Source organism: Eptatretus burgeri, chromosome 15 (assembly GCF_056783735.1).
Source record: "Eptatretus burgeri isolate ZD-2024b chromosome 15, Ebu_testis_v1, whole genome shotgun sequence".
Taxonomy (NCBI): domain Eukaryota; kingdom Metazoa; phylum Chordata; class Myxini; order Myxiniformes; family Myxinidae; genus Eptatretus; species Eptatretus burgeri.
Window position 1 is genome coordinate 38,993,802 of NC_140975.1, and position 26,621 is coordinate 39,020,422.

The following is a 26,621-nucleotide window of genomic DNA, read 5'->3' on the forward strand; positions in this document are numbered from 1 at the left end:
TAATTATCTATTCTGTCTACACCCTTAATTATCTTAAACATCTCAATCAAATCTCCTCATAACCACCTTCTTTCTAATGCACTGTATAAAGTCCTGTATCCTTCAGCCGCTCCTCACAGCTTAATCGAGCTATTCATGGAATCTACTTATTATCCCTACGCTCTACCCCATCTGTGCCAGCTATGTTCTTTGGCTTAAATTCAACTCCCTGGATTAGACCCTGTGAGTAAATGTAGGAATACTGGATATTTAGATCAAGTATAATGAGATGTGGATGTGATGTGCAAGTCTAACTGGATGGAGATAAATTGTAACAAAACACCGAACGTGATGTTGGAACAACAAAGACATGATGGTAACAACGTCCTACATTTGTACATCCCCATTAAATTAATTTGCAAAGTTTCATCTCAAGCCTCGGCTCATGATCCCATGTTTAAATCCTGGACAGCATGTACCACAAACCATTTTACGCAAGGTCGACTTACCAGCCTTGAATTAGTACACCGACTGCTACCGACGTCTGTTCCACGTGCGATCCATGTACAAGTTCCACCATGAGGGTGAGATCAATGAAAAAGGAGAAGTCACGGTACATTATTAATCACATCAATTTTATTTCACAGCAGGTTCAAACAAGAAGCAAATTACAATGCAGGTCTCCAAATACACAGGGGGTACACAGTTTTCCACAACACAGTAAAAAACAAAAAAAATTAACAAAAAAAAATAAAAACGAAAAGAAGAGAACAACAAAATAAACAACATTACCCCACATGAAAGAGGAGCCATTTTGAAGCACAAGAGGATCAGCTGACACAGGGCAACATCAACACTTGAGGGTGTTCTCAGAAGGCCACCTGTCCGAGCTATTTCCAAAGTAGATACAAATTGCCAGTGTTCCAAATTAGTTCTTCAAGCGTTTCCATTTAGCACCGGTCAGGAAAGCTGCGGTGAAAGCCACACAGAGCCATCTGGCAGCTGATGTGTGCTGGTTTATAGTTCGACAGCTTTGAGTTCCACGAAGCAGGAAAGAAGCGATGGATCCCATGAAGCTTTTCTTCACTGGGACATATTACAGGGATATTTCCCGGTAAAGAGAATATAGCACCCCTCACCGTACTTTCATCATCATTTGAACTATTTTGAACAGAAAAAGATAGACAGATATTATACAGCATCAAAGAGAATGAGGTGCAAGATGAGAGGACGATGAAAGAGCGCCTGATGGAAAGTGGAATCGGAAAACTACACAAACGACATCCGTGGCAAAGGTCTACAAAGTTTCTGGATTGATAGCGAGAATATAAAGAGCGAGCACAGGATTCAAATAATGAAGGAAGGTGGTGGAAAGGGGAGGGGGACACACTAACCATGCTTCATATGGAATTTCATTTCACACATAAATGGAGCTCTTTCGCTTGTGAAAACTACAAAATGCAAACAAATAAAACATAAAATAAAGGAGCAAATTAGGTGCCCCCCTCCCCTCCCCCACCCCACCTAGCTCTATTTCTGAACATGCTGGGGACTTGACTGAAATACTTCCTTGCCTCAAGCCATCCCAAGTACATGTGGTAATGAGTTTTCAAAAGCAGAGACAATCTTGAGAAATCCCCTGCAGGGTACCCTTGGTAGTGATAAGGCCTTTCATCCTTATGCTTCATCGTTAATGAGTTTTGATAAGCTTGGCACAAGGCCAGGAGCTGGATGGAGGATGAAAACCTTTCTTGGTATTGACGACAGACATCATCTAATGCATAGGCAATCGGGTTTCTTGTCCATGTTACGAATCCGAACAGCATGTCCAAAATTTGATCCGAATGCAAACGACATCATTCTTTAAAAAAAAAAAAAACACGTCTCAAGATTGGTTTCTTTCTTTTTTTACGAAAATGGCAAGCTGTAGGAGGGTTATAAAAAAAATCCGTGTCTTTTCGGATCGTTAAAAACAAACCATGGCAGAGAGCTTTCCATGATACTGTTCCCTGCAAATCCCGGGTAAGAATGTAGCCAATAACTTTAGTGTTTCCTATTACCATTTGAAAGTGCTGCAGGAATGGCATTGGCATTCAACTCTCGGGTTTATGCTTCCATGTGATTTTATGCCAGATTTTCAAAGTAACCTTGGTGCTTAAGGAATTAAGGAATTGCAATGTAAAATAAAGCATTTGCACACGTGAACTTAAAACACGAACTGTATTAACAATTAGACATCCCAGGCACAACAACACAAGCCAAGTCAACAAGGGTATCCGGGGACTTCAGAGCTCGAGGAATCCTTCAATTCCGGTGCGTTTGGGCAAGCTGTTCAGGGAGGAAAGATCCAAGGGTGAGAAAAGGAAACAAGCAAAGATATGTCAGACTGAAAAGGCTTTCCGTTTTTGTTGAAAAGTAAATGTTTGTGTCGGAGTGCATGCACATGAAACTTTTTCTTTTAAAGCAAGCACAAGAAGATGAGAGATGGTTTTGAATGTTATTATAAACAACAACAAACGGCAAACAGGCCCCCATCATAATATGCCATTAAAAGGGAGATTTATAAAGGCACCACATCCCATCAAGGACGGCAGTCCCGCAACCCCTTCAGGATTTTTCAGCTCAGTCCATCATCTACCATGGATGTTTGCCACCATGCTTTTGAAACAGAAAACATGCTTGATTGTCTAATAAAATTTTATTCACCGACATCGAGGAAGATGCTCTTCAAAAATAAAATTTTTGAAAATGTTTATTACAGATACCCAAAACCAATGAAAAAGCTTCATAGGAATGTATTATGATGAAAATATCATCCAGTGACTCCTTGAATTGCAAGTCACAGAAGTATTGAACCCAGTGGAAGGATCAGGTGATGGGTTGCACACCAATTGCTACAACCACGACTGTGGCATGGTGTGAGCTGGAGATGTTCACAGAAGTAACAAAAGGTTTTGTACAAGCTATATCTGTTCACAATAAGTGTTAAGGATATAAATTTAAAAGATGTGAAAAGTAAGAAATGCACAACTGAACAGAAATTATTAAAATAGACAAAAGAGTGACAATATTTACTTGACTTTGGTCAACAGTGCAGCAATTAAAATCAAACTAAAGTGGTCCCTACAAACTAGGGAATGAGTGATTGGTTCATAATGCTGTCACTTCATTAAAAAAAAAACAAAAAAAAAAATTCTTACCTCCACCACGAAAGGGCAATTCTAAAGTGTATTTTATTAAGGGTATTTCATGAAGGGTATTATATTAAGAGCATTACCTGAAGGGTATTTCTTTTAAGGGTATTCCAATTAAGGGTATTCCAATTGAGGGTATTCCAATTAAGGGTATTCCAATTAAGGGTATTCCATTAAGGGTATCGTTCGTTTCTAGGCTTTACCTATTTCATATTTTAAAATGCCAAACTGAGCCACTTCCTTCGGACAAGATTGCGATAAAAAACAAGGACAAATGTGTCCAAGAGCAGCGTCCTAAAGGTTTTCTCGGCTAAAAAAAACAAAAAATAAATAAAACAACAACTTCTGATATTTCATCACATGCCTTGATTAAGCCAAAAGCGAGACCCGTCATAATGTATTTACGTATTTACGATATATGGTGTATTTACGAAATAAATAATGTATTTACGAAATTACAATACGATAAATGGAATAATCTTTAAATAGTAACGTGAACTTTTTGAAACTTTAAAGCAAATGTCAAAATATATTTAAAAGTTCATGATAGACGCTCTCAAAAGGCACCGTCAATGCGAGGATGTGTACATGTGCTTAGTATTTAAGGAGATCCGGATCTTGTATATACAAGAGCCGAGTCCTTGAGGTTAAGGTTTTGTCTTCACAAGAAGAAGAAGAACAAGAACAAGAACAAGGAGAAGAAGAACAATGCCGAGCTCTCTATGAGCAGCATTCGCTACGCGAGACACTGCTAAAAACAAAAAAAAATTCCTTCAACAAAATTCACTTCATGAAAGGTCGCTTAAACCAGTGTAAAAATAGATGACTGGTTCCCAGTTTCTTTTTACACTCCAAAACCTCATTCTTATTACTATACAGAAAATGTACCTTATTTTTGTGCAGCACATAAAACTAAATTGTTGATAGCATTTAAAGTTAAGCCATTTTGTGTTTAGGTTTAAAGCGATTCAGCGAATCATTAAAGGCGCTCTTTGGATTGCGTGCCATTACACGAAGGTACAATGTTCGTGTTTAATATCTCCGAAAATCTGGAACATCGGTCGGAGTTATTTTCATTTTCATTTTCCTCTGCGCAGGATTGTTTAATTCTGTCTGTTAATCCTTTATAAATCACCTTCTTCATGGTTGCATGATATGAGCATTTTCATGGGAAACCAATTAAGCCTGGTTACTGCACATGTGGGTTCTTGCTGCTGTACACTAAAATCTTTACTGTACACTAAATTTAGCCGACTCGAGCCGTAATCAAGCCAAGTCCGAGTTTTTGGCAATCAGTCCAAATCCTGAAGAGTCAAATGGGAGTCCAAGTCCACCAAAAAGTGGAGTCAAATCCTACATTACTGGTATATGAGCCACAAACGGGAAGGACTGGGGAGGGGGGCATAGGGGGGTGAGAAGCAGGAATTCATGGAAGCACTGGAGAGGATGATTGGAATGGTTGAGCTGCAGGTGATGCTGTGCAAGGCAGGAGACCAACGCCCAAGTGGGAGTAGCGGAGCCGGGTGAAAAGGAATGTGTTGGTAAATTTGGGTGGGGAACAAGTAATGGGGTGGCCATGGCTGGTTCCTTCTTTCAAAAGTGGGAGAGCCACAAGATTTATCGATAAGAGTGGACAACATAGAACAGAACTGGATTTGGTGGTGTGGAGGAAGCGACAGTTGTGGAGGGTTAAGAATTGTAAGGCAGTGGAGGGAGAGCATGTTACCACCGAGCACAAGCCTGTGGTGTCTGATACGAATGAAGAAAAATAGGGAGGTTAAGAGCAGGGGTCAGAAGATTATTAGGTGAGGGAAGTGTAGGGGAAACATCTTCATGGAGGACAAGGAGAGGATGAGGGCCAGGTATGAGCAACTTTAAAAAGCCCAAGATGTACGGAGAGGCGTTTAGGGGGAACTGCAGATGTTTTGTGTGGAAAGACATCAGGAAAGGGTGCATCGTCAAGAGATAAAAACCAGGTATGGTGGACGGAGGAGGTAGCGAGGGCAGTTGGTGAAAAGGAGGTTTGGAAGAGGATAGAGAAGATCAAGGATTGGGGGGGGGTGGCAGCCGGATGCAGGGTTGCTGCACCTGTAAGAGTAGAAGAAGAAAGCAGCAAGGAAAGCTGTGTGATAAAGCGAGGAATGATATGGAAGAGGTGGTGTACAACAAACTGGAAGAGTATGGTGGGAGGAAGGTGATGTATAAATTGGCTCGTTACAGGGATGAGGATGGTAGGAACATGAATGGGGTATGGGTGGGGGTGACAGTGATCAAGGATGGTGGCGGGAGGCTCGTGACAAGAGACGGGGGAGGGGGGGGAAGTATTGAAGGTGTGGGAAGGATATGTCAAAGAGCTATTGAACTGGGAAGGAAGCAATAGTGAGCTAGAGCTACTGTGTTATGTAGAGGGGAAAGTGGAGTTTGTGGAGATCACAAAGGAGGAAGTGCAGATGGCATTGAAAAGGATGAAGGAGAGAAGAGTGCCAGGCAGTGAGGTGTGTACAGAGATGATAATTACAGCGGAAGTAGTCTGAATCAGTTGGACGAAGAGGCTGTTGAATGTATGTATGAGAGGGGTTCAATTCCGAAGGAGAGGAGGACAGGGTTAATTGTTCCAATATGGAAGGGGAAGGGCAATATTCAGGATCTGAGGAAGTACAGGTGCATTACATGTATATATTTACTTTTTGGCTCCATCTCACAATGGTGAAGAATCACTTTAAAAAAAATTCATATCCAGATCTTCACCAAAATTTAATAATTTTGTCCTTTCCACAAAGCTTCGTCTGAAGCTGTGCATAACATTTTGATTCGTCATGCTAAACCTATGTGAAACATATAAAAACTAGAATGGGCACTCGGTAGAGCGCATACCTTCACCTCCGCTACTTTTTTGTTCTTAGCATGAGAGTGGGGGGAACAGAACAGTGAACATTTTGGTGTTGGTTTCATGCAAATCGGTTTTGATTTGACCGTGTTATGACAAAAACCGCATATTTTGAAAGGTCGTGACCCCACTGACCTTTGACCCCCAACCGCTAACAAGGGTAATGACGTAATTGTGTCATGTCACCCATCACAAGATTGGGCAATGAATTCTGAACATTTTGGCATCGGTTGCATGCCAATTAGATCAAAATTGACCGCGCTATGGTAAAAATACGAATTTGACCTTTCCGTGACCTTGACCTTTGACCCGATCGCTCCCAAAATCTAATTAAATGTTCCTTGGATAATAACCCATCATCCCACCAAATTTCAAGCGATTTGGTTTAATACTTTCTGAGTTATGCGAATAACACACACACACACACACACACACACACACACACACACACACACACACACACACACACACACACACACACACACACACACATTCACAAATAAATAAATAAATAAATACACAGCGACCAATACATAACCTTTCGCAGAATGCGAAGGTAACAAGCTGATTAACTATAGACACAGAATATATGTGGAAACTATAATATTTGATAGTAATTGATGACAAATTATTTTGTTCAGTACAGAATCGATACAGCTCCCATACAATAACCAGCAAACCTCCCTTATTGTTCATAAAAAAACAAAAAAACCAAACAACTCATATGCATGGATAATGTGCAACATGCATGGGTAGATAAAGACATTACGTCATCTTAAAATCATCAACATTACTCCATTTGTTGCCATTCCTGTGCTTTCATCGCAGGAACTAGAGATCCAAATGTAGTATTCCACAGGCCTGGTTACACTAATGTCCCAGAACAACAATACGCCAGGAGAACACAGTGTTACATAACGGGTTTGGGGATTACCACAAGGGGAAGCACTGGGGTTCCTCCTGAACGCTCAGCCTTGTAGGCCAACGTTCCGCGGGTGGTTATTTCTAGTGGTGTCCCAAATCATGGTCGAGTGCCTCTATTGGTTAAAATGGCATTTGTGTTCTTGCGCGTAAATTCAAATGTGTGTTGGTGGGATATGGTAATGAACTCGCCAGTGAGGTTGTGCTGTTGTTGCTTGGTGTGGTAGCGAATCACGTACCAATGGTGATGGCTTGGTAATAAATGGGGAGAAGGTGGGGGGGGGGGGAAACTAACCCTTCACAATCCATATCCCCCTGTAAACCCACTATTCATAAGGGAGGACTATTCTGGAACATGGAATAAAGAAATAACTAACTCAGGATGTACTGTATACTTGTCTGCCACTGCCTTGGGGTTTCAGTTACCAGAACTGCACTAATATACAGGATATAAAAATGAAAGTATTAAAGAAAAAAAAAACCATGCCGTTGCTATTGAGAGGAGAAATAGAGTTTGGTCGACAGTGGCACAAAGAATGGACCACTCAATATCTTATATGCAAGTAATAACATCTACCCTCCATATGTGACAAATTGCTACTTTGTCTTCGTTATTTGAATGGTTGTAACCATTGGCTGGAGTTTGGTGAAGAATCCCATAACATAGGTAAAGCAACCTGTGTCTCCACTCCTCACACCTTCCCTTCCACAAACAGTACAAAATTCTTCAGGATCCAATTTATTTTCACTTCAACCCATTTCTTATCCATTTCTTGAGATCTCCAGCAAAGTGAAAATGGTTGCTTGGAGGAAGGTTGCACCATTCATGAGAAACAAAGCTTAGCAGGCACATCGTTTTGAACAACAGGATCAGGAATTAAACTCAGGGCCTTTAGGAACTCGGCATATTTCACAATAGGTAATTGTATACAAAGCACAGATAATAAAATCTACTGAAATTGCTTTTTAAATTACAATGGATGAAATCAACAGAATGTTCAGATGTATGCTCGTCACCATGGTTAGTAAGGAGAATCTGACATTTCTGGCATTAACCCTCTTTTGCTGCTACGCCTGAAACTTCAGACTCTCCTTGGTTCCCGCAGAGGTGCTAGCATACCTCGATCAACGTTCCATCAATTTCATCCGTCATTCTACCTGTCCAAACACATATCAATTTGTATTTCACATACAGTATTCACTTGAAGACAGAAACACAGAAAACAAGACAAGTGCAACATAATCCAAGGTAATCCTTTGATTTGTAACAATTCTCAAGAGACAAAGGAAGCAAACCTGAAAGTATTACATTACCCATTAATTAGTGGTTGAATCGGATCAAAAAAGACTTGGCAATTTTGATGCAATAATATGTGGCAGTAAAAGTTAATTATGGTATGCAAGGTTCTCCAATCCAACAGGACGGTGCGGAGATATGGAGAACACTAGTGGCACTGCAGGAAGGAATATTACCCAGGATAAAAATCAGGTAATTCATTCAAAGGCCAGTTTCTGCCATTTTTGTTAAATTCTAAAAATCACATTTACGTTTGAGTTGCAGAGTCAAGGTTTGATTGTTGACATGACGAGAAACCGTCAAATTGATGCCTCACACGCAGGACAGATTGCATCACAAACAGCACCAACCCTGGAATGGACGCCAAGCTTGGAAACAATCTGCTTGCATGAGCTGGTGGACGTTAAAGAGCCTCAAGTCTTTTGTCATAAAGTAGGCAAGTTATCATTGGAACCAAGTCCCAATTCCAAATTTCTTCCCTCATCAACTGCTGGGAAGGCAATGGCAACACACTCACCATAACCCTTGGCAAGATATATTTTCAGCATTAGATGTTCTGTCCACAAAGTCTAGACATTTGAGAAAGATGGTCCTTGACACTTTCAAAAGTACCTGTCCATTGATAAATAAGTCGATGTATGATGTGTTCAGGATCCAGATCAATTTCCATTGATACATTTTCGATGTGGGGGGAAATGTTTAATATTATATGTTCAATAACACAAGTTTGAAAAAAAACTAACCACAACAATTTAGTCAGAGCATGTGTTAATTACTTAGTTACAAGTTTACATCAAGATGCCACAAATGAAAAAAATAAGAAAAGGAAAATGCATCTCACAATGTTTGGCTATTTGATGAAATACACAAGAGAAGGATCAAAATGGGAGAAATGCAAATCTTAACTACACCAATAATTTCATGATTGTTCAATATAAAGCTAGGGGCTTATTAAATATTATATTGCCTTGTTAAAAAAAACAACAATAAAAACCCAACGGTTGTCGCTTTATATCCAATAATCAATTATGTGGAGGATATGCTCCATTTACAACATATTTTAAATGCATAACAGCAGAGTTAATGGCATTGTGCATTGAAGTTCAAGCATCCACTCTGAGTCCGATTCCTGATCCTGACTGAGCCACACCAAAGACTACAATAATGGTATTCGCTTAATGCTCAGCATTTAGAGGATACAACACATAAACCCTATGGGTTTACATGCCCCCAGGGGGGGGGGGTGAAATTTCTCCTCAACTCCCCAGATGACTGCAGAGAGAAAAGCAACGTCAGAAGGTGGCGTCGCTGACAGCCGGAGTGCTCAGGCAAGTTATGTCACTTCTCCTCAAGTCAACATCTGCATTTGTCTTAAATCAAGTCACGTGGAGTGTTGTCCAAAGTCTGATTGCAGGTATGATTTGTGTAACAGCCTCTCCAGGAGTCTTAGACCCCATTAAAAAAAATTAAATTACATTTGACTTTGTAATGAAGCTTATAGTCTATTCTTTTTTTGGGATAAACAGCACCACACAAAGATGAGGCTGATGGATAATCCAACTAGGAAGATAAAACCAACCTTCAAGTTCCTTTTCACCATCGACTTCACTTACTTGTGGTTTTGGCATGAGATGGAGGGGAGGGGACACGAAGAGTTATTGAGCGAGAAAGCTTCTGTTAAACCGATTAACTTTGATCACCATATCTTACTGCCCGAGCATAGGCAAAAAAACCACAACAACAAAAAACCCCAGTAAATACCGAGCTTTTAGTTTTCCAGTTTTCCCTCCTGTATCCATCTTGTCCACCCCATGCATTCTCTCCTGCCCCCCCATAGTAGATGATAAATGGGGTTTCTGGGACTCCATTTCAAATGAATGGGGGAAAAGGGATAAAAACTTTCTCACTCAAGCCCCAAAAGCCCAAAATAGGAGACTGATTTTTCTCCCCATCTATCCCCTTCCCTCCCATACAAGCAAATGTAAAATTGAGACTATGCAAGATTGAGACTTACTGATTAAAGCACTTCTTCCCCCCAACATAATCACAGTCCTTTTATATTTTCATTCCACTCAAAGAGCAAACCAACAAATATTTGTTCATGTTCTACTTTAGGGAATAACTTAATTTTCTTATAACATTTATTTCCATCGAGTACATTCACTTTATCTTTTCAAGCACGAAAGAAAGGGCTATCCCTCGTTCGGTTTTGTAAAATGGGGAAGTGCTTTTAAGAGCACAGTCGTGCTGTGAAAATGAGGAAGTATTCTGTGCCCATGTCTCTCATGGTTATATTTTAAATCATCAGAACAAAGTTTAGCTAAAAGCAAGCAAAAGCAACTTTAATAAAAAAAAAAAAGAATATATTTTAAACGTAAGGTTTTCTCAAAATCATTCAAAGCAAGCAGTTTCATTTTCGGGTTAAAATGAGTCAGACTGCTTGGGAACCGAGTTCCCTCGCCCGAAGCAAAAATGCGACTCATTTCCTTTGAGACACATTTAATTTCCCTGAAAAACCCATTGTTTTCACATTTCATTGACGTCATCAACTTCCCCTATTTATTGCTTCGTATGCTCGGGATTCGTATGTTTTATTCAGAGAATGGAGTATTTATAAGAGAACTCTGACCTTGCAGATCAATCGTTTTCACAAGATGACAGGTGAGATCCTTAACCCAATTCATTATTTGTTGTTTAATACAGAATCAAATCACTATAAAACCAATAATTATTGTGTGTCTTTTTCTAACAGGTTGTCCCCAATAAGAACATCATTGATATTTCATCTTGAAAATGAGTTATTTGAATTACATGAGTGGCTAAAAATGAATGACTTCCTTGAAGACATTCGTTCGTTTCGAAAATAATTGAATGGCATTTTTCTCGGCTGGCAAGAAATTCTCTCACGTCCTCTAACCTTGAATGAGTCGAGTCAAAGGTGAGAAATTGTGTGTGTGTGTGTGTGTGTGTGTGTGTGTGTGTGTGTGTGTGTGTGTGTGTGTGTGTGTGTGTGTGTGTGTGTGTGTGTGTGTGTGTGTGTGTGTGTGTGTGTGTGTGTGTGTGTCTTTGAGTCATTATTTTTTTATTTTTCAGTTTAAACACCTGTCTGGATGAACCAAACACACAACTTAATCTTCTGCAGGAATCTGACATGACACTATCTTTGGGAGGTAAATGTTATATTTATTATTTTATTAATATCATAATATAATCATCTTTATATACCCTAATTGTTCTTTACCCTTTGTTTTGAACAGAATATGTTGATCGAGTTTCAAGACCAAAACAAACCATCAGACTGCTGCGAAAGAAGATTTTGTTCAATGTTATTACTTTTGTTAAATTATAAATGCTTTCCTTATAATTATCTGACTTTGAATTACAAGAAAAGAATAAAAGAGATGTAAAGGGGAGGCAGGTCTGGTTGGGGGAGGGTTAGGGTTGGGGGGTAGTTGCGCTCCCCCAACGACCCACCACCCCCCTCATCCCTCTCCCCTCCCTGTGTGTGTGTGGGGAAGGGTGGGGGTGGGATGAGGGGAGTGGTTGGTCAAAGGTGGGGGTGCACAGTTGGGTGGGGCTTGTGTGGGTGTCGCTTATGTGGGTGGAGCTATTTTTTAAAATTAAATAAACATGTTGTGTGTGGGAACTAATAAACTAATCACTAATTATGTGGACATGATGGATGTGGATGTGGCTTATGTGGATGTGGCTTATGTGGGTGTGGCTTATGTGGGTGTGGCTTATGTGGGTGTGGCTTATGTGGGTGGGGCTTATGTGGGTGTGGCTTATGTGGGTGGGGCTTTTGTGAGTGGAGCTTGTGTGGATGTGGCTTTTGTGAGTGGGGCTTGTGTGGATGTGGCTTTTGTGAGTGGGATTTGCGTGGCTGTGGCTTGTGTGGGCGGAGCCAAAAAGGGGCGGAGTCAAAAAATTCAATTTGTCTGTCTTTTGTAATACCTGTGGATAAAATGAACCTAAAATCTCTTCCCCCTTTAAATCACATAATTTGTAAGTCCAAGGAACTGTAACGACGACATCAACAATTTTAAAAAGTTCACTTGTCCATCGCTTGGTATAACCTTTTTCAAAATGAGATTTCCACCTGTATATTCTGACTATATCACCAACTTTGAACTTAGGCTTTCTGACAATCTCTTTTTCATATTCTAAGTAAATGTTTCTGATGGCTTAGTTTTCGTTGAGGTGTGAATCGTGTCATTGTACTTATCTTCAATGTTCTGAATTAAAGATAAAGGCCCGATCACACCTTGACGTTTTAGCCAACGTATGCCGATTTTTGAATTTTTTTTCTAAAATGCTGGCACACGTTGAATACGTTATGGGTAAGTTTTGATAACATTGAGAGCACGCTGAAAAACACTGCCATACGTCGTTGTACGTTGGCTTTAAACGTTGTACTTTTTGGTTGTCCTCAAATTTTTTCATGCTTGAAATTTCACGACGTATGCCGGCGTATGACTCACACGTTCCGCTACGCTGGCCACAGGTTGTATGCACGGTCTGCGATCGTTGACAGACGTCAACACATGCTACTTGTAAGTTAATCATAAGTTGAGACACGCCGAGGTAATGTTTAGCGTACCCGAAACTTATTTCTAACCTATGATTAACGTGTTGTTGGCACGTTACGCGATCGTTGCCACACATCGACAGACGTTAATTTTAAGTTACTCATAGGCTGAAAGACGTCGGTATAATGGATCGTCCTTGCGTCAGCGTCCACGGCCACGGCCAGGACACTTATTTGCAGCATTCTTCAAACTTTTCTTCGGCATGACGAGGATGTTCACACTTCCATGTCTAGCTTGGCTATGATTCCAATTGTCCATCGGCAGCGTCTATTTAAAATAGTCGAGTTTGAGCGTTTTAACACGTTCAGAAGAAACGCTTCAAATTTCAAAACCCCAGCGTCAAAAAACAAAGGCGAGTGACAGCAGTTTAAATCGTTCATTGTAAACAATGAAAATAGTTGAGTGGTACCGTTTAAAAGTCGTTGAGTGTAAAAAAAAATCCAATTGTTGAGCACAAGCGTCTACTTTCAATAGTGGGGTTTGAGCGATTTAGCACGTTCAATAGAAACGATTAAAATTTCCGAGCGCCAGCGTCAAAAAACAAAGGCAAGTGACAGCAATTTAAATCGTTCATTGTAAACAATGAAAATAGGTGAGTGGTACCATTTAAAAGTCGTTGAGTGTAAAAAAATCCAATTGTTGAGCGCAAGCGTCTACTTTCAATAGTGGAGATGCAGCCATTTAAATCGTTGAGTTTATCATTTAAATCGTTAAATCGTTAAACGCAAGGACGATCCATCATAACCCACACCCTCCCCCTCACACTCACCTACTACTGCCAACATGAACAAACTACTACTAATACTAATACTAATACTAATACTGATACTGATACTGTTACTGCTGACATGGACATCGACTCAAAAAGGACTCGAAAACACTGTTGGGTTCCCATTTTATGAGCAGCATTTTTATATACCAATTCCCAAAACCGCTGGGAACACGTCTTTATATGGCAGTTGTAAGCTAGAAACACGTTAATTTTTTTTTTTTGTCGACCGGAAGACATCATTGGAATACGTCTACATACGTCGATGTGTGTTGGGACTACGTAAAGAATTGGTTCAAAGCACGTCAAACATAAGTTAGAAATAAGTTTCGCGTAAAAAAGACATTACCGCGACGTGTTTCGACTTATGAGTAGCTTATAAGTAGCCTTTGTGGACGTGTGTAAGCGTCCACATATCGTGTGTAAAACCTATCCCCATCGCATGCGGAACGTGTGTCATACGCCGTGTACGTCGTAAAATTTTGAACATGTTTAAAATTTCTTGACGTACTCTACTTACTACGACGTATGATAGCGTACTTTAGCGTTGTACTCACGTATACCAAACTTACTCATACCGTATTTGACGTGCCACAACGTTTTAGACAGATTTTTCTTAGGTCGGCATACGCTGGCAAGATCGCCAAGGTGTGACCGCAATGTTGACACTTCCATTTCTACGGCAGTTATGATTCGAATCGTTGTGCGTCAGCCTTTTAATAGGCTATGTCACGACATTGTCGGCGATGCGTGCAACGCGCTATGCCTAAGTTAGACTATCGTTGGGCATCGGTTGTGTAGGCCGACAACAGGTTCAGCATTCGTTGGTATAAGTTATCTATAACACAACGAAACGTTCTGTGTCCATTATCAATGCGTTATACATAAGACCAAGTCGCTATGAATACGTCCAAATCTTTAAAAAAAAACATCAAAAGTTCAACGTAAGCCAGCGTTTTACATACATTTTAATACGTTGCCATCGCTGGCTAAAACGTCAAGGTGTGACCGGGCCTTAACCATTGTTGAGAACTGAGTTGAGTGAATTTTTTATATAGGTCTCTCTTTTAAAGTGCGATTAAAATGCTCAATAACAACCGCTTTTCCTTCATTAAAAGGTGCTGTATCATGTAATGTTGTTATTTTTAAGAAAATTCATAAATGTTTTGTTGTAGAACTCTGTACCCTCATCAGTCCACAATTTTTTAGGTTTTTCTCTTGCTTTTATTGAATATCTGTTGGAAAGCTAACATAAAAGTATTACCTGTTTTGTTTTTCAAAGGAACAGCCCACGCATATCTATTCCTCAAATCAATAACGATTAAAGCATACTTGTACCCCTTATCATTATTGAGTTCAATTAAATCAGTGGATGAGATATAATTGACTTCCTTGGAATAAACCTTCCTTCGATGAAACTTTGTGATTGTTGGTTTATGTAATTCATCAGCTAATTGCTCTTCAATCTTAATGATATCATTATAGCCTATAAGTTTTTTGAATTTCCAAGCCCAAGTTTCAATTTAGCACTGATCATCTTCCTCACGATGAACTTATCAACTTTTTCTCTCAAGGTTGGATTTTGTATGCCCTTCTTTTTACTTTTTTACCGCCGTCTTTTTACTGATTTATAAATGATAGAACCAAGCAATAACCAAACCAAAGAGTGGAGATGTAATCAGCCTTGGTATTTAAATGGGAAACAAAGAATGTGACAAATATCAAATAAGTCTTATTGAAGAAATAACTGGGGTAAAAGTAGATAAAACAAATAAGTGGATAAATTTAATTCCAAATAAGTTGGAGGATGTAATAATAAAAAAATTAATATCCTTGAATGGACTGAAAACTTTGATGGTTATCAATTGAACAATGGAAAAAACAATTTACTACAATCTCAAAATGATATGTGGCTCAGGAGGTGGTCAAATAAGAACATTAAGAGAACTTTATCATTTCATTTCTGCTCAACAAAGACACTTAAACCAAGAACCAAATTCCAAGTTATTCTTTGTGAATATATTCGATGGAAATGAATGTTATAAGAAAATGAAGTTATTCCCAAAAGTAGAACATGAACAAATATTCGTTGGTTCGCTCTTTGAGTGGAATGAAAATATAAAAGGACTGTGATTATGTTGGGGGGAAGAAGTGCTTTAATCAGCAAGTCTCAATCTTTCATAGTCTCAATTTTACATTTGCATGTATGGGAGAGAAGGGGATAGGTGGGGAGAAAATCAGTCTCCTATTTTACATTTGCATGTATGGGAGGGAAGGGGATAGGTGGGGAGAAAATCAGTCTCCTATTTTACATTTGCATGTATGGGAGGGAAGGTGATAGGTGGGGAGAAAATCAGTCTCATATTTTGGGCTTTTGGGGCTTGAGTCAGAAAGTTTTCCCCTTTTTCCCCATTCATTTGAATACGAGTCCCAGAAACCCCATTTATCATCTACTCCCCATTCATCATCCAAGTCTCCCTCTATCTTGGCCTTCAACTCTGCTGCTGGTGTTTCCCCTCTCTCAACTGTACCTTTTGTCCTGATCCGTTCAGTGTACTATGACTAGCTCTTCCGTGAGCATCCACTTTGTACACAAAATAAACAAATTAAAGAAATTAAAAAAAACCCATTCATGCACTCAAACAAATTTTTCCAATTCAAACCTTTGGCTGTTCAGGTCAATAAACTCTCTTTCAGAAAACTGTGAACCAGTATAAAACGTGTTCTTCCTGAATGCTACAACTGAAAAAGAGTCATCAACCATACCATTATAAGAAAACACAAATCATGATAAAGTGCATTTTAAGTCGACTAAAAAGGCCAAAACAAATGTTATTGGGGTAAACTTTTTGCAAACCCTGTTAAACAAATTGCAAACCCTGTTAATAATGCAAGCACCTTGCCACAAGTGCACGCAGAAAATATTAAATTCAAATTCCCAATGACCAGGGCAACAATCTTTTCAGAAAGCTGGAGTTTAATGCCAAGAAAATGCAAGGTTTTGATGAATCGTTAAAGGATTAAAAGAATCATGAACATTATCAAAAGCTAAAATAAATTATTATGGCAATTGAAAAATTACATTCAAGAGGGCTTTTCACATATACAACTACCTTCAGGACCAGGTAACAGTTGAAAGGTGAGAGAAAGGTATGAGAAAGCTGAGGATGAACAAGGAGAAAAAGATACAAAATGTCATAGCCTCTGTCGTTTTAGTAATTTTGCTGTAAGGAGTTAAAGGGCTATCACGGTTAAGTAACAACAAGGCCACCAGTCGGCCATCTTGCATCAACATTCGAAAAAAAAATGACTTCCACATGTAAGCTATCATTTGTCATTTGTATGCCAAGTTTGAACAAGATTGATATCGAACGTGTCCTCAGACATGTATTCACCAGTTTCTATAACTAAAATGGCCACCAGTGTACCAGTCGGCCATATTTGATCAAATCACAACATAAAGTGAGGTGCACGTGTATACAATCATGTACTGTGCTTGTGCCAAGTTTGAATAAAATTGCACCATGCATGTTCAAGAAATGGTTGGGGAAACTTTTAAGTTACAAAATGGCCGCCAGTCAGCCATCTTGGATCTGACCTCAACAAAAAATAATGACATGCATATGTAAACCATCATTCATTATCTGTGTGCCAAGTTTGAACAAGATCAGTAAATGCATGTTCGAGAAATGGTTGGGGACACTTTTAAGTTACAAAATGGCCGCCAGTCAGCCATCTTGGATCTGACCTCAACAAAAAAATAATGACATGCATATGTAAACCATCATTCATTATCTGTGTGCCAAGTTTGAACAAGATCAGTAAATGCATGTTCGAGAAATGGTTGAAGATGTGTTCAACATTGGGGTTTTAAAACTAAAATGGCTGCTTGTCAGTCATCTTTGATTGAATTGCAAAACAAAATGACATATGTATTCCATCATGTATGGTCTTTGTGACAAGTTTGCAAAAAGATTGGTCCATACATGTCCGCGATATGGCGGTGGATGGACGATACTCCAATCCATAAGCCACCGTTTCGGTTTAGTTTAACAGGGGCCAATAATAAGACCGCAGTTGGGATACAAGACCTCTTGTACATATATGCAACATGTACACAGATGACTTGATATGCTGCGAGACAAAGAAAATATTTTTGGGGTATTACTGCAAGGATGCCGCTTGTTGAAGGTTGGCACCTTTAAAACAAACGATTCGTAGCCAGAGGTGGGTGGTTTCAGAGATCGGAGAATTCTGTCTCGAGTTTTGTAAACCCAACTCAAGAATGAAAACGATGTTATTAAACAGCGACCAATTTGAGTTGAGTCTGTTGCTTCATGCACACACTTCGCCTATGATACATAAACAGGTGAAGATACCATTTGGAGGTTCACACCACTTTTACGGCCAAATAAAATTATTCTGCTGCACTCAAAACATGGTTGTAAATGTTTTTGTTACTGTGACCTGATGTGGAAGAAATCTGTTTCATCAGTTAGACAGTGAGTCGAGCCATAATTCCACGAATGGGGAATGCATGGGGGACTATAGAAACTTAAGAGATGGCTCGAGTAATTAAAATAAATCGGCAAAACCTCCAAGGATATGCTTGCCTGTGTGCAGTCTGCCCGAGCCTCATTTTTGGGAAACCAAATTGTTCACCGATAATAATTTGTGGGATTATTTTGAGCTTTTGTGATGGTGAAGTTTGAAGGAGAGAAATAATATATATTGTTACGGTTCTCGGAACTGTATGCATACAACAGAGAGTTGTCCCGAGTCAGTTATTCCATTAATATATGTGTCGTAAGATCCCTTCCTTGTGTAGTGGGAAGACACGGAGGTGCATTGCGCTGGGCTTTAAGGCCCTGTCACACCTTGACGATTTAGCCAACGTATGCCTGACGTATGCAAAATTGGGCTAAAACGCCGGCAAACGTTGAATACGTTATGGGTAAGTTTGTATACGTTAAGAGCATGCTGAAAAACACTGCCATATGTCGTAGTATGCTGCCTTTCATCGTTGTACTTTGCGGCTGTCCTCAAATTTTAGCATGCTTGAAATTATACGACGTATGCTAGCGTATGACTCACACGTTCCGCTACACTGGCCATAAGTTGTAGTCACGTTATGCGATCATTGACACACGTTACTTGTAAGTTACTCATAAGTCGAAACACGTCTAGGTAATGATTAGCGTACCCGAAACTTATTTATAACCTATGAGTAACGTGTTGTAAGCACGTTACACGATCGTTGACACACGTCGAGGCACGTTACTTGTAAGTTACTCATAAGTCGAAACACGTCAAGGTAATGCTTAGCGTACCCAAAACTTATTTCTAACCTATGAGTAACATGCTTTGAACCTGTGTAACGTACCTCCAACGTATATTGACGTATTTGATTGACGTCTTCCGGACGACCACAGAACTTACTGAACGAGTTTCTAATTTACAGCTACCGTATAATGGCGTATTGGCAGCGTTAAAAAAAAAAACAAAAAAAAAAAACAATAACTTCTGATATTTCGTCACGTGCCCTTACGTCACGTCCGATTGCCTCTTCAGTTTGCTCATGTCTTATTCTTAGTTCCTCCTCTGTGAATATTTTCTGTTTGAGGATATTGTCACGTTGACGTCGAAACTTAAAAGCAAATGTCCGAATATATTTTAAAATTCGTGATAGACTAAAAAAAATAATAAAAAACAACAACTACAACAACAACTTCAGATATTTTGTCACGTGCCTTCACGGAGCCAAGGAGAAAAAAGAAAATGTGCCTTGACGGAGAAAATAAGTTTTGGGTATGCTAAACATTACCTCGACGTGTTTCGACTTATGAGTAACTTACAAGGAACTTGTGTCGACGTGTGTCAACGATCGCATATCGTGCCTACAACCTATTCCCAGCGTAGCGGAACGTGTGAGCCATACGGCGAGTACGTCATAAATACAGCATGCTTGAAATTTCACGACGTACTAGATGTACCACGAAATATGACAGCGTACTTCATCGTGCTCTTAATGTATACACAACTTACCCATACCGTATTCGACGTGTGCCGGTGTTTTAGAAACATTTTTCATAGGTCGGCATACGCTGGCTAAATCGTCAAGGTGTGACTGCGTGGTTGACACTTTCAATTTTCAGGCGGTTATGATTTAAATCAGCGTGCGGCAGGTTTTTAACAGGCTACGCCACGAGTTCGTCGGCGATATGTGCAGCGCGCTATGCCTAAGTTAAACTATCGTTGGGCATAGGTTGCGAACGCCGAAAACAGGCTAAGCATTCGTTGGTATAAGTTATCTATAAGACAACGAAACGCTCTGTGTCCATTACTAATATGTTATGCATACAACCAACATGGTATGAATACGACCAAAACTTAAAAAAAACATCAAAATTTCAGCGTACGTCAACGTTTTACATACATTTTTATACGTTGCCATTGCTGGCTAAATCGTCAAGGTATGACAGCGCCTTCAGTTAGGTTATTAAATCATTTTTCCCTTTTATCTTATCCCCACTCAATTTCATTTCTGAAGCAAAATCCACGACAACCCACGGTACCCTCCCCAACGATCGCTTCTGAGGCAAAATCGCAACGTGCACCATGGAGTAGACCAGCGCTTTGAGTATTCCACAGTCTACTCCAAACCAGATGTGGGCGGTGAATCATGTTCGTTTTGCACCCAGGTGGGTGGGCCAAACTAGCGCCTGGCCGAAACCCCGCCCAGAAAGGTGGACCACATGAAGGCCCGGTCCAATCGGAATGCTCGGATCGGATGATTACGTCGGTTTCGCCATGGCTCCCCCCCCCCCCCCCGAGCTCCGTGATCTATAAAGTACGGAGCAATCCTCAGAGTTGGGTCGAGTTGGTTTTGCGGGTCGTTGGAGGGGTCGAGTTAGAATTGCGAGTTGTTTGGTCATTGAAGAGAATTGCAAGTTGGAGAGGTTGAAGAGAATTGTTGTGAAAGTGTTCCTGCTGCCTGGCTCTGCCTACGTCTCGCCTCGACGGCCCTCCTACTGTACTGGTCCTCGCCCACACGACCTCGACCAAACGTCTTGTCTGGTCCTGCCTACTGCTCATATCTCACCTCTTTGGATTCCACTCAAGCTCCTGCTGCAGACACGATTACCATGCATGCGACTGTGGACCGAACTGCACAGCTTTTGTCGGGTGCTGCACCACGGAGCATCCCTTCCCCCGAAACGCTCAGGTACCAAAAACTGTGACCTCAACTCCCCTCCCCCCCCCTCCCTGGCTGCAAAAGTCCTTTTCTTTTTCATTGGGTTTATTTTGTCTGAGTGTGTGTCTGAGTGTGTTGGCGCCTGTCCGTTAGATAAGCCTGTATAGGATCTTCATTGTTGTAATTGTTGCTTTTATTAATCTCGCGTCAAGTCTGCACTGTGCCCACTTTTGTAAGTTGCTTGTAAAATTGCCACACCACACCCCTCTCATCTTTCCCTGCATTACATACCGAATAAACCTTTTTGTTGTGCCACATGCTTTTCCCCGCTTATTGTAAATAAATAATTGGAGAAATATTCCCAGCTCATCTTTTTTTCCTCCATTGGTCCAGCATGGTTCGGATCTAAGTTTTGCCGGGTCTTTATTTCCAAAAATCCGTTCCTTCTTGCCGGTACATCCTTGGCAGTGCTGCTCGATTGCATCCAATCCGGAAAGGTAGTCGGTAGTTAGTAGAGTGATCCGGTTCGGGCAAGGCGTACCGAGGGCGTCGTTCCCCGGTAGTCGAAACAGTGTGGTTAATTCGGTAACTTGATTCTAGACAGGAGGACCCTACGCCACGAGGTTGAGGTATTGGCGTCCACCGTCGGTTAAGCGACCCGCCTCGTCACGGAATTATCCGTGAGCGACGGCCTACAATTCCGGGGAGAATGGTGGGAATCGATGTAGCTTTCCCCCACCGAGTGGTCTTCTCACCTGACCCTGCAACAATATATTTTTTCTTTTACTATTGGAGCTCTGGCTGGTAATTGAAAGGATATATTTATTCTATCTAAACACATCCTGTATTTAAACCTTCAAGCAGACAGTGGCCATTGTACTCGGGCAAAGAGCTACCCTTATGATAGAAGCCTTTGCACACAAATCTCATCATAGGCAGGAGAGCCTGCTTAATATTCATCTGAAGACCAGCGAGGTCCATGATATTTGGAGGATCGACTGCTGGAGAACATGACAATGAGCATTCCAACCTTGTGCGCTGTACGGGCGAAGTTCTGAGCACTCAGTTGCATCTCTTGGGTATTGCACTCCACCGTACCCAGCATCGCCCCACGCTCATCCAGGGCTCTGCGTGCATCACTGATTGCCTTGCCCACCCCAGCAGTTGCAGGCAAGGCTGCTCCTATCGTGAGAAAAGTAATGAGCATATATCCAATCATCAATTGTTAAACAAGATTCACATTGCTGAACATTGACAAAAAAAAAAACAAAAACCAGAATAACAAATATGGAATTTTTATTTTTATTTTTGCTGATAGCTATGAAGAAAGGTCCCAACTCACAAATTATACTTTTTTAAAATTTAAAGTATAATTTGTGAGTTTGTACATTTAGGGAGAACAGTGGTAAGAGATAGTCACAGGGAGAAAGATAATTGCTGAAAAATTTTATGTTTTTGCCGTGTCCCAGGTGTCAGTGGGTCACAAGCCGGAAACAAGTTCACAGTCTTACATTCAAGTTAATGGTACAGTATAACTTTCAAGTTTTTTTTGTTTTGTTAATTTGTCAATTCCATTCCAGATGCTGAGGCTAAGAGTCCAGCTGGCTTTTCCCAAAAGGAGATTAACAAAAAAAAAGAAAGAAAAATAAGTCCAGGAAATCGCTTAAGGAAGCATCCAGGAGGTTGCCAATCAATTGCATGCAGATTGCTCATTACTCCGCCACCGAAGGTGGACTGAGGTTATGTTTTCACCCGTCTGTCTGTTGCTTGTTTGTCTGTGAGCAGGATATCTTCCAAACTTCTGGACAGATTTGGACCAAACTTGCTGGACAGGTTGTGTGTGTGTGTGACAAGGACGAATTGATTCGATTTTGGTGAAGATCCAAATCCGGACCGGGACACGAGAATTATTTAATTTCAAAAGAAATTCTTCACCATTGAAAGACAGGGTCAAAAACGATATACAGCACAATATCTCAAAGTTGGGTCAGGATGACAAAATTGGTGAATGAGTTGGATAGATGTCAAGAACAAGAAAATTCAATTTTGGATCAGATCAGATCCGGCCCATCAGTGGGATACAAAATGTAAACGGTTCAGCATGGCAGACTTAAGTTCTCTACCGAGTGCCGATCCAATTTCGTACTGCAATTATCAATTATATTCTTTCTGCATTTTACACTGGGAAGGACCATGATTACTCAGTTTTAATAACTTGATAAGATTCTACAAAATAAGCATTTCAAAGTAAACAGAGCAGCATACCTACACTTAGGGCAATGAAAGGCCAAGAGGGATGGGTGGGACCACACCTGTCAATCAGCATTGATGGGGGGCGTCCCATGGTGACAATACAGGACTTTCAAAATGAAGTATGAACGATATATGAGGCCTTTCGCACATGCGGTGTGTGTGTGTGTGTGTGTGTGTGTGTGTGTGTGTGTGTGTGTGTGTGTGCGCACGCGAGGTTCCAGCAACTCACTTCTGCTAGTGCGGGCACTTTTAACCTGCCATTGCTGGTGTAAAATAGTCTTGAAATTTTCAACATTTAATTGAAAGAGTTGGCAATTTCAAAATGGTTAACCATAATAGGATTCCTGGATGCAAATTGGACTCACGAGAAATATAGGAAATACGAGAAATATCCGTGGATGCGAGGTGTCAAGTTCCTCCCATTTCCTGTTAATCCAATTAAGTGGGCGACACACACACACACACACACACACACACACACACACACACACACACACACACACACACACACACACACACACACACACACACACACACACACACACACACACACACCTTTTAGCAATATATGCAGAAATCTCAAAATTTCTCGTGACTGGTACATCAGAGCTACATGGAACATCTCACTCTGAGATACATAATAACTGGCACAAGTTTTCTGTATTTTCACGCAATGAAGATGTCTTTTGTCAAAAAGTTGGTTTCCATTATTTTGTTGGTAATGACACAGAGCATAGTCTTTCCAATTGCAGATGTCTATTCGATAGATCACCAAGCTTGGCACGTTCACAGGAGGCACTCCCACAAGGTTCAAAATCCAGTAACAATCCATCGGGGTTTGGGTACAATACACCCCATGCACAGTTCGAGCCTTGCACCGGCCCACATCTTCAGGAATTTTTGGAACAAGTGCAGCTGGAAGATCTCAGCCGTTTGGGTGAGCTGAGAAAATCCTCCAACTTGTTCATTATGCAGAGGCACACCCCTTTCTCTCAAGTACTTTTCAAAGCATTTTAGGCTTCTTTTCGAAGCTCTGAGAGCCATTTTAAGAAACAATCCTGATCTCACACAAATGATATACGTGAGCATACCACGATCAACATGCCTGAAGGGTTTAGTGCATGTGCACCAAGCATTCTGAGGCAGATTACATGATTTTGAAAATCCCGCAATGAGATGAGGGCCAATCACTCCTAAATGCGTGTGTGGTTGACGGTGGAGTATGACGTACAGTCCGACAGTGGTGGCAACAGAAACCCACTTCTAAAGACAGGTGTGGTAAAGGTGGAATATCACATGCAGCCCAACAACCATTGCCAGCCGTACAATAATTATATTGTACAAATATTCTAATTATTGCAGGAACTTTGCTCTGTCTGTAAAGGTTGCAGGCATGCACTGTTCGTCGCCAGTAAATAAAGTTGGTGAGTAAAAAATGTAAAAGGATGTCGAGATGGTATGCCAAAAAATATGTATGTAAACATGTTAGAGATGGTCACAATAAATCATCATGTAAAACCATCTTTGTTTGAATAATGGTTGATGCCTGTTCATCCCTGCATCTACTTGCAATAATAGCATATGTTGATTATTCCATGCACAAATTTGATCAGTGAAATATTAAACGGTTAATATGCACATGCATACGTCCATGCCCTTGACATTGCATGCACACATTTCAGCTCAAGCTTGTGGTGTTTGAACCAAAATAAAGAGTGATGTACAGGATAGTGTAATTTGAAGGCACAACCATTATTCAAAGATGTAGGGATAGAGTAGCGTGATAAGTTATCGTGACCATCCCGACCTTGTTCACATACTTTTTGGCATCCCATCCAACATCCTTTTACATTTTAAAAATGTTTTTTTTTTAATTACTTGGTTAACTTTAAATGAACAGCATGCCAGTTGCTTACCAATTATCACTATTGGATGTGCACGCCATGAGTGGTGGTGGTAGAGGCTAATTGTCTTGACAGCGCAATGTTGTGCCGCCAAAGTCCTGGTTTCAGTAACTATGAGGGTCATTCAAAAGGTTGTTGGAAAGAGATACTTTGAATAGTTCATGATATGCCTACTTTATATTTCTCGATATGGTGTAACTCAACCTCAAATGCACATACTGCATTTTTTTTTCCCCTCCAACCATCCACCAAAAACTGTCCAAGACAGGGGAAGTTTTCAGATTTCTCCATCTCGGTTGTTCGAGTCAGTTCCTTGTGAGTGGAGAATCAGTGGCCACACAGATAATGGTCTCTGTCGACAGGTTCACACTGTACAAGGGAGGATTCCGCTGTTCAAAGCCACAGTCGTGGCTGGCAGTCTGCACAAGATGGGTATTGTGCACAGGCATCGATAGCATCATGCAGGAAGATCACACCTTTGGTCAACATTCCGAGCGGCATTTATCCTTTACGACATGCCCAAAATTTTGCATGATGTTGGTGGAAGAGTCCCCTGTAATAGTTGCTTTGTGAGGCAGTCAATCAACTGTATTTCCTCATTTCCTTGTTAACCCAGAGAATAGGCCACAATCTTGCCAGCTGAGGGTTGGGTACAAAATGTTTTGGGTGACAGCGGTCTCTTGTGCATCACAATTTTGTATATTGCACTCAAATTTGGTTTCAGGATCCACAATGAAGCCAGCGGGTCAACAATGACCAAACAACTGATAATGTTGTCAGCAAGGATCTGTGTTAAATAGTTTAAGAAACTTGTGTGGTGGAAAATGTCTTTTAAAATATTAGCTCTATGGTTTTTTGTTTGTTTGTCTGTGGCCCAATTAAGATTCCGCTCCGGGAGGTTCGAGTAATTCCACCACACTTGCAACATAATGCCAGCCATTGCTGTTGACCGTGAGTGCTGAAGTTTTGGGGGAAGCCATGTTGCTGAGACACAGGACAAGTCAGTGTTGCTGGATAATGGTGAAAATGCTTCCTTGAAAAATTCCAGGTTATATTGATATTTATTTTGGCTACTTTAATGTGAAGATCCTCGATGATTAATGCCTCGACCTGGGCCACAACTTGTGGGTCGGTAACATCTGCCAGCCATCCTGACGTGGGGTTTACCTTCAAGGGACTCGTGTCTACGTTGTCAGCTCGCCATTTTGGCTCCCTGTACAATATAAGGTGGAACTTTGCTATAAATGGCCACCATGCATTTTATTTATATATTTGGAGCCTGCACCTCTTTGTATACAAATTTGATGATGCCTCAATGCCTAGTAGTAACAAGATCCCTCACTGTCAGACAGTAAACTTATGGATTAAAATTCAAAATAATCAACAGATTAATGAATCAAAGGACATGTAGAAGAAAAGTACAATAAATTTCAGAATCAACACCAAGAACCAAAACATGATTTCAGAATGCCAAATAACCAGATATGGCAGATCTGAATACATTTTGAATGTCCCTCATAAGCAGTAATCTTGAGAGCAGGTTGCCAATCCATCACAAAGTCCAGAAGTTTTCACCATGAGCACGAGCAACAATAATCAAACCCACACCAATGAGGGCAACAAAACAAAAGGC

At 40.6% G+C, this 26,621-nt stretch overlaps 1 protein-coding gene across 7 annotated transcripts in view; it reads right to left on the bottom strand.

Moving 5' to 3' along the window:
- Window positions 1–595: 595 nt before the first annotated feature.
- Window positions 596–26,621, bottom strand: part of LOC147011970 (syntaxin-binding protein 6-like) — a 77,588-nt gene continuing 51,562 nt past the window's right edge. For 6 of the 7 annotated variants that reach the window (XM_085857856.1, XM_085857857.1, XM_085857855.1 and 3 more), the window contains 3 exons: window positions 21,862–22,013; window positions 16,750–16,797; window positions 596–2,307 (listed from right to left, as the gene is read on the bottom strand). In XM_085857856.1, coding sequence (XP_085713982.1) covers window positions 2,284–2,307; window positions 16,750–16,797; window positions 21,862–22,013 — 224 coding nt within the window. In that variant the 3' untranslated portion in view covers window positions 596–2,283. The remainder of the gene's footprint in view (window positions 2,308–16,749; window positions 16,798–21,861; window positions 22,014–26,621) is intronic. The other variant, XM_085857853.1, reaches the window with a different exon arrangement.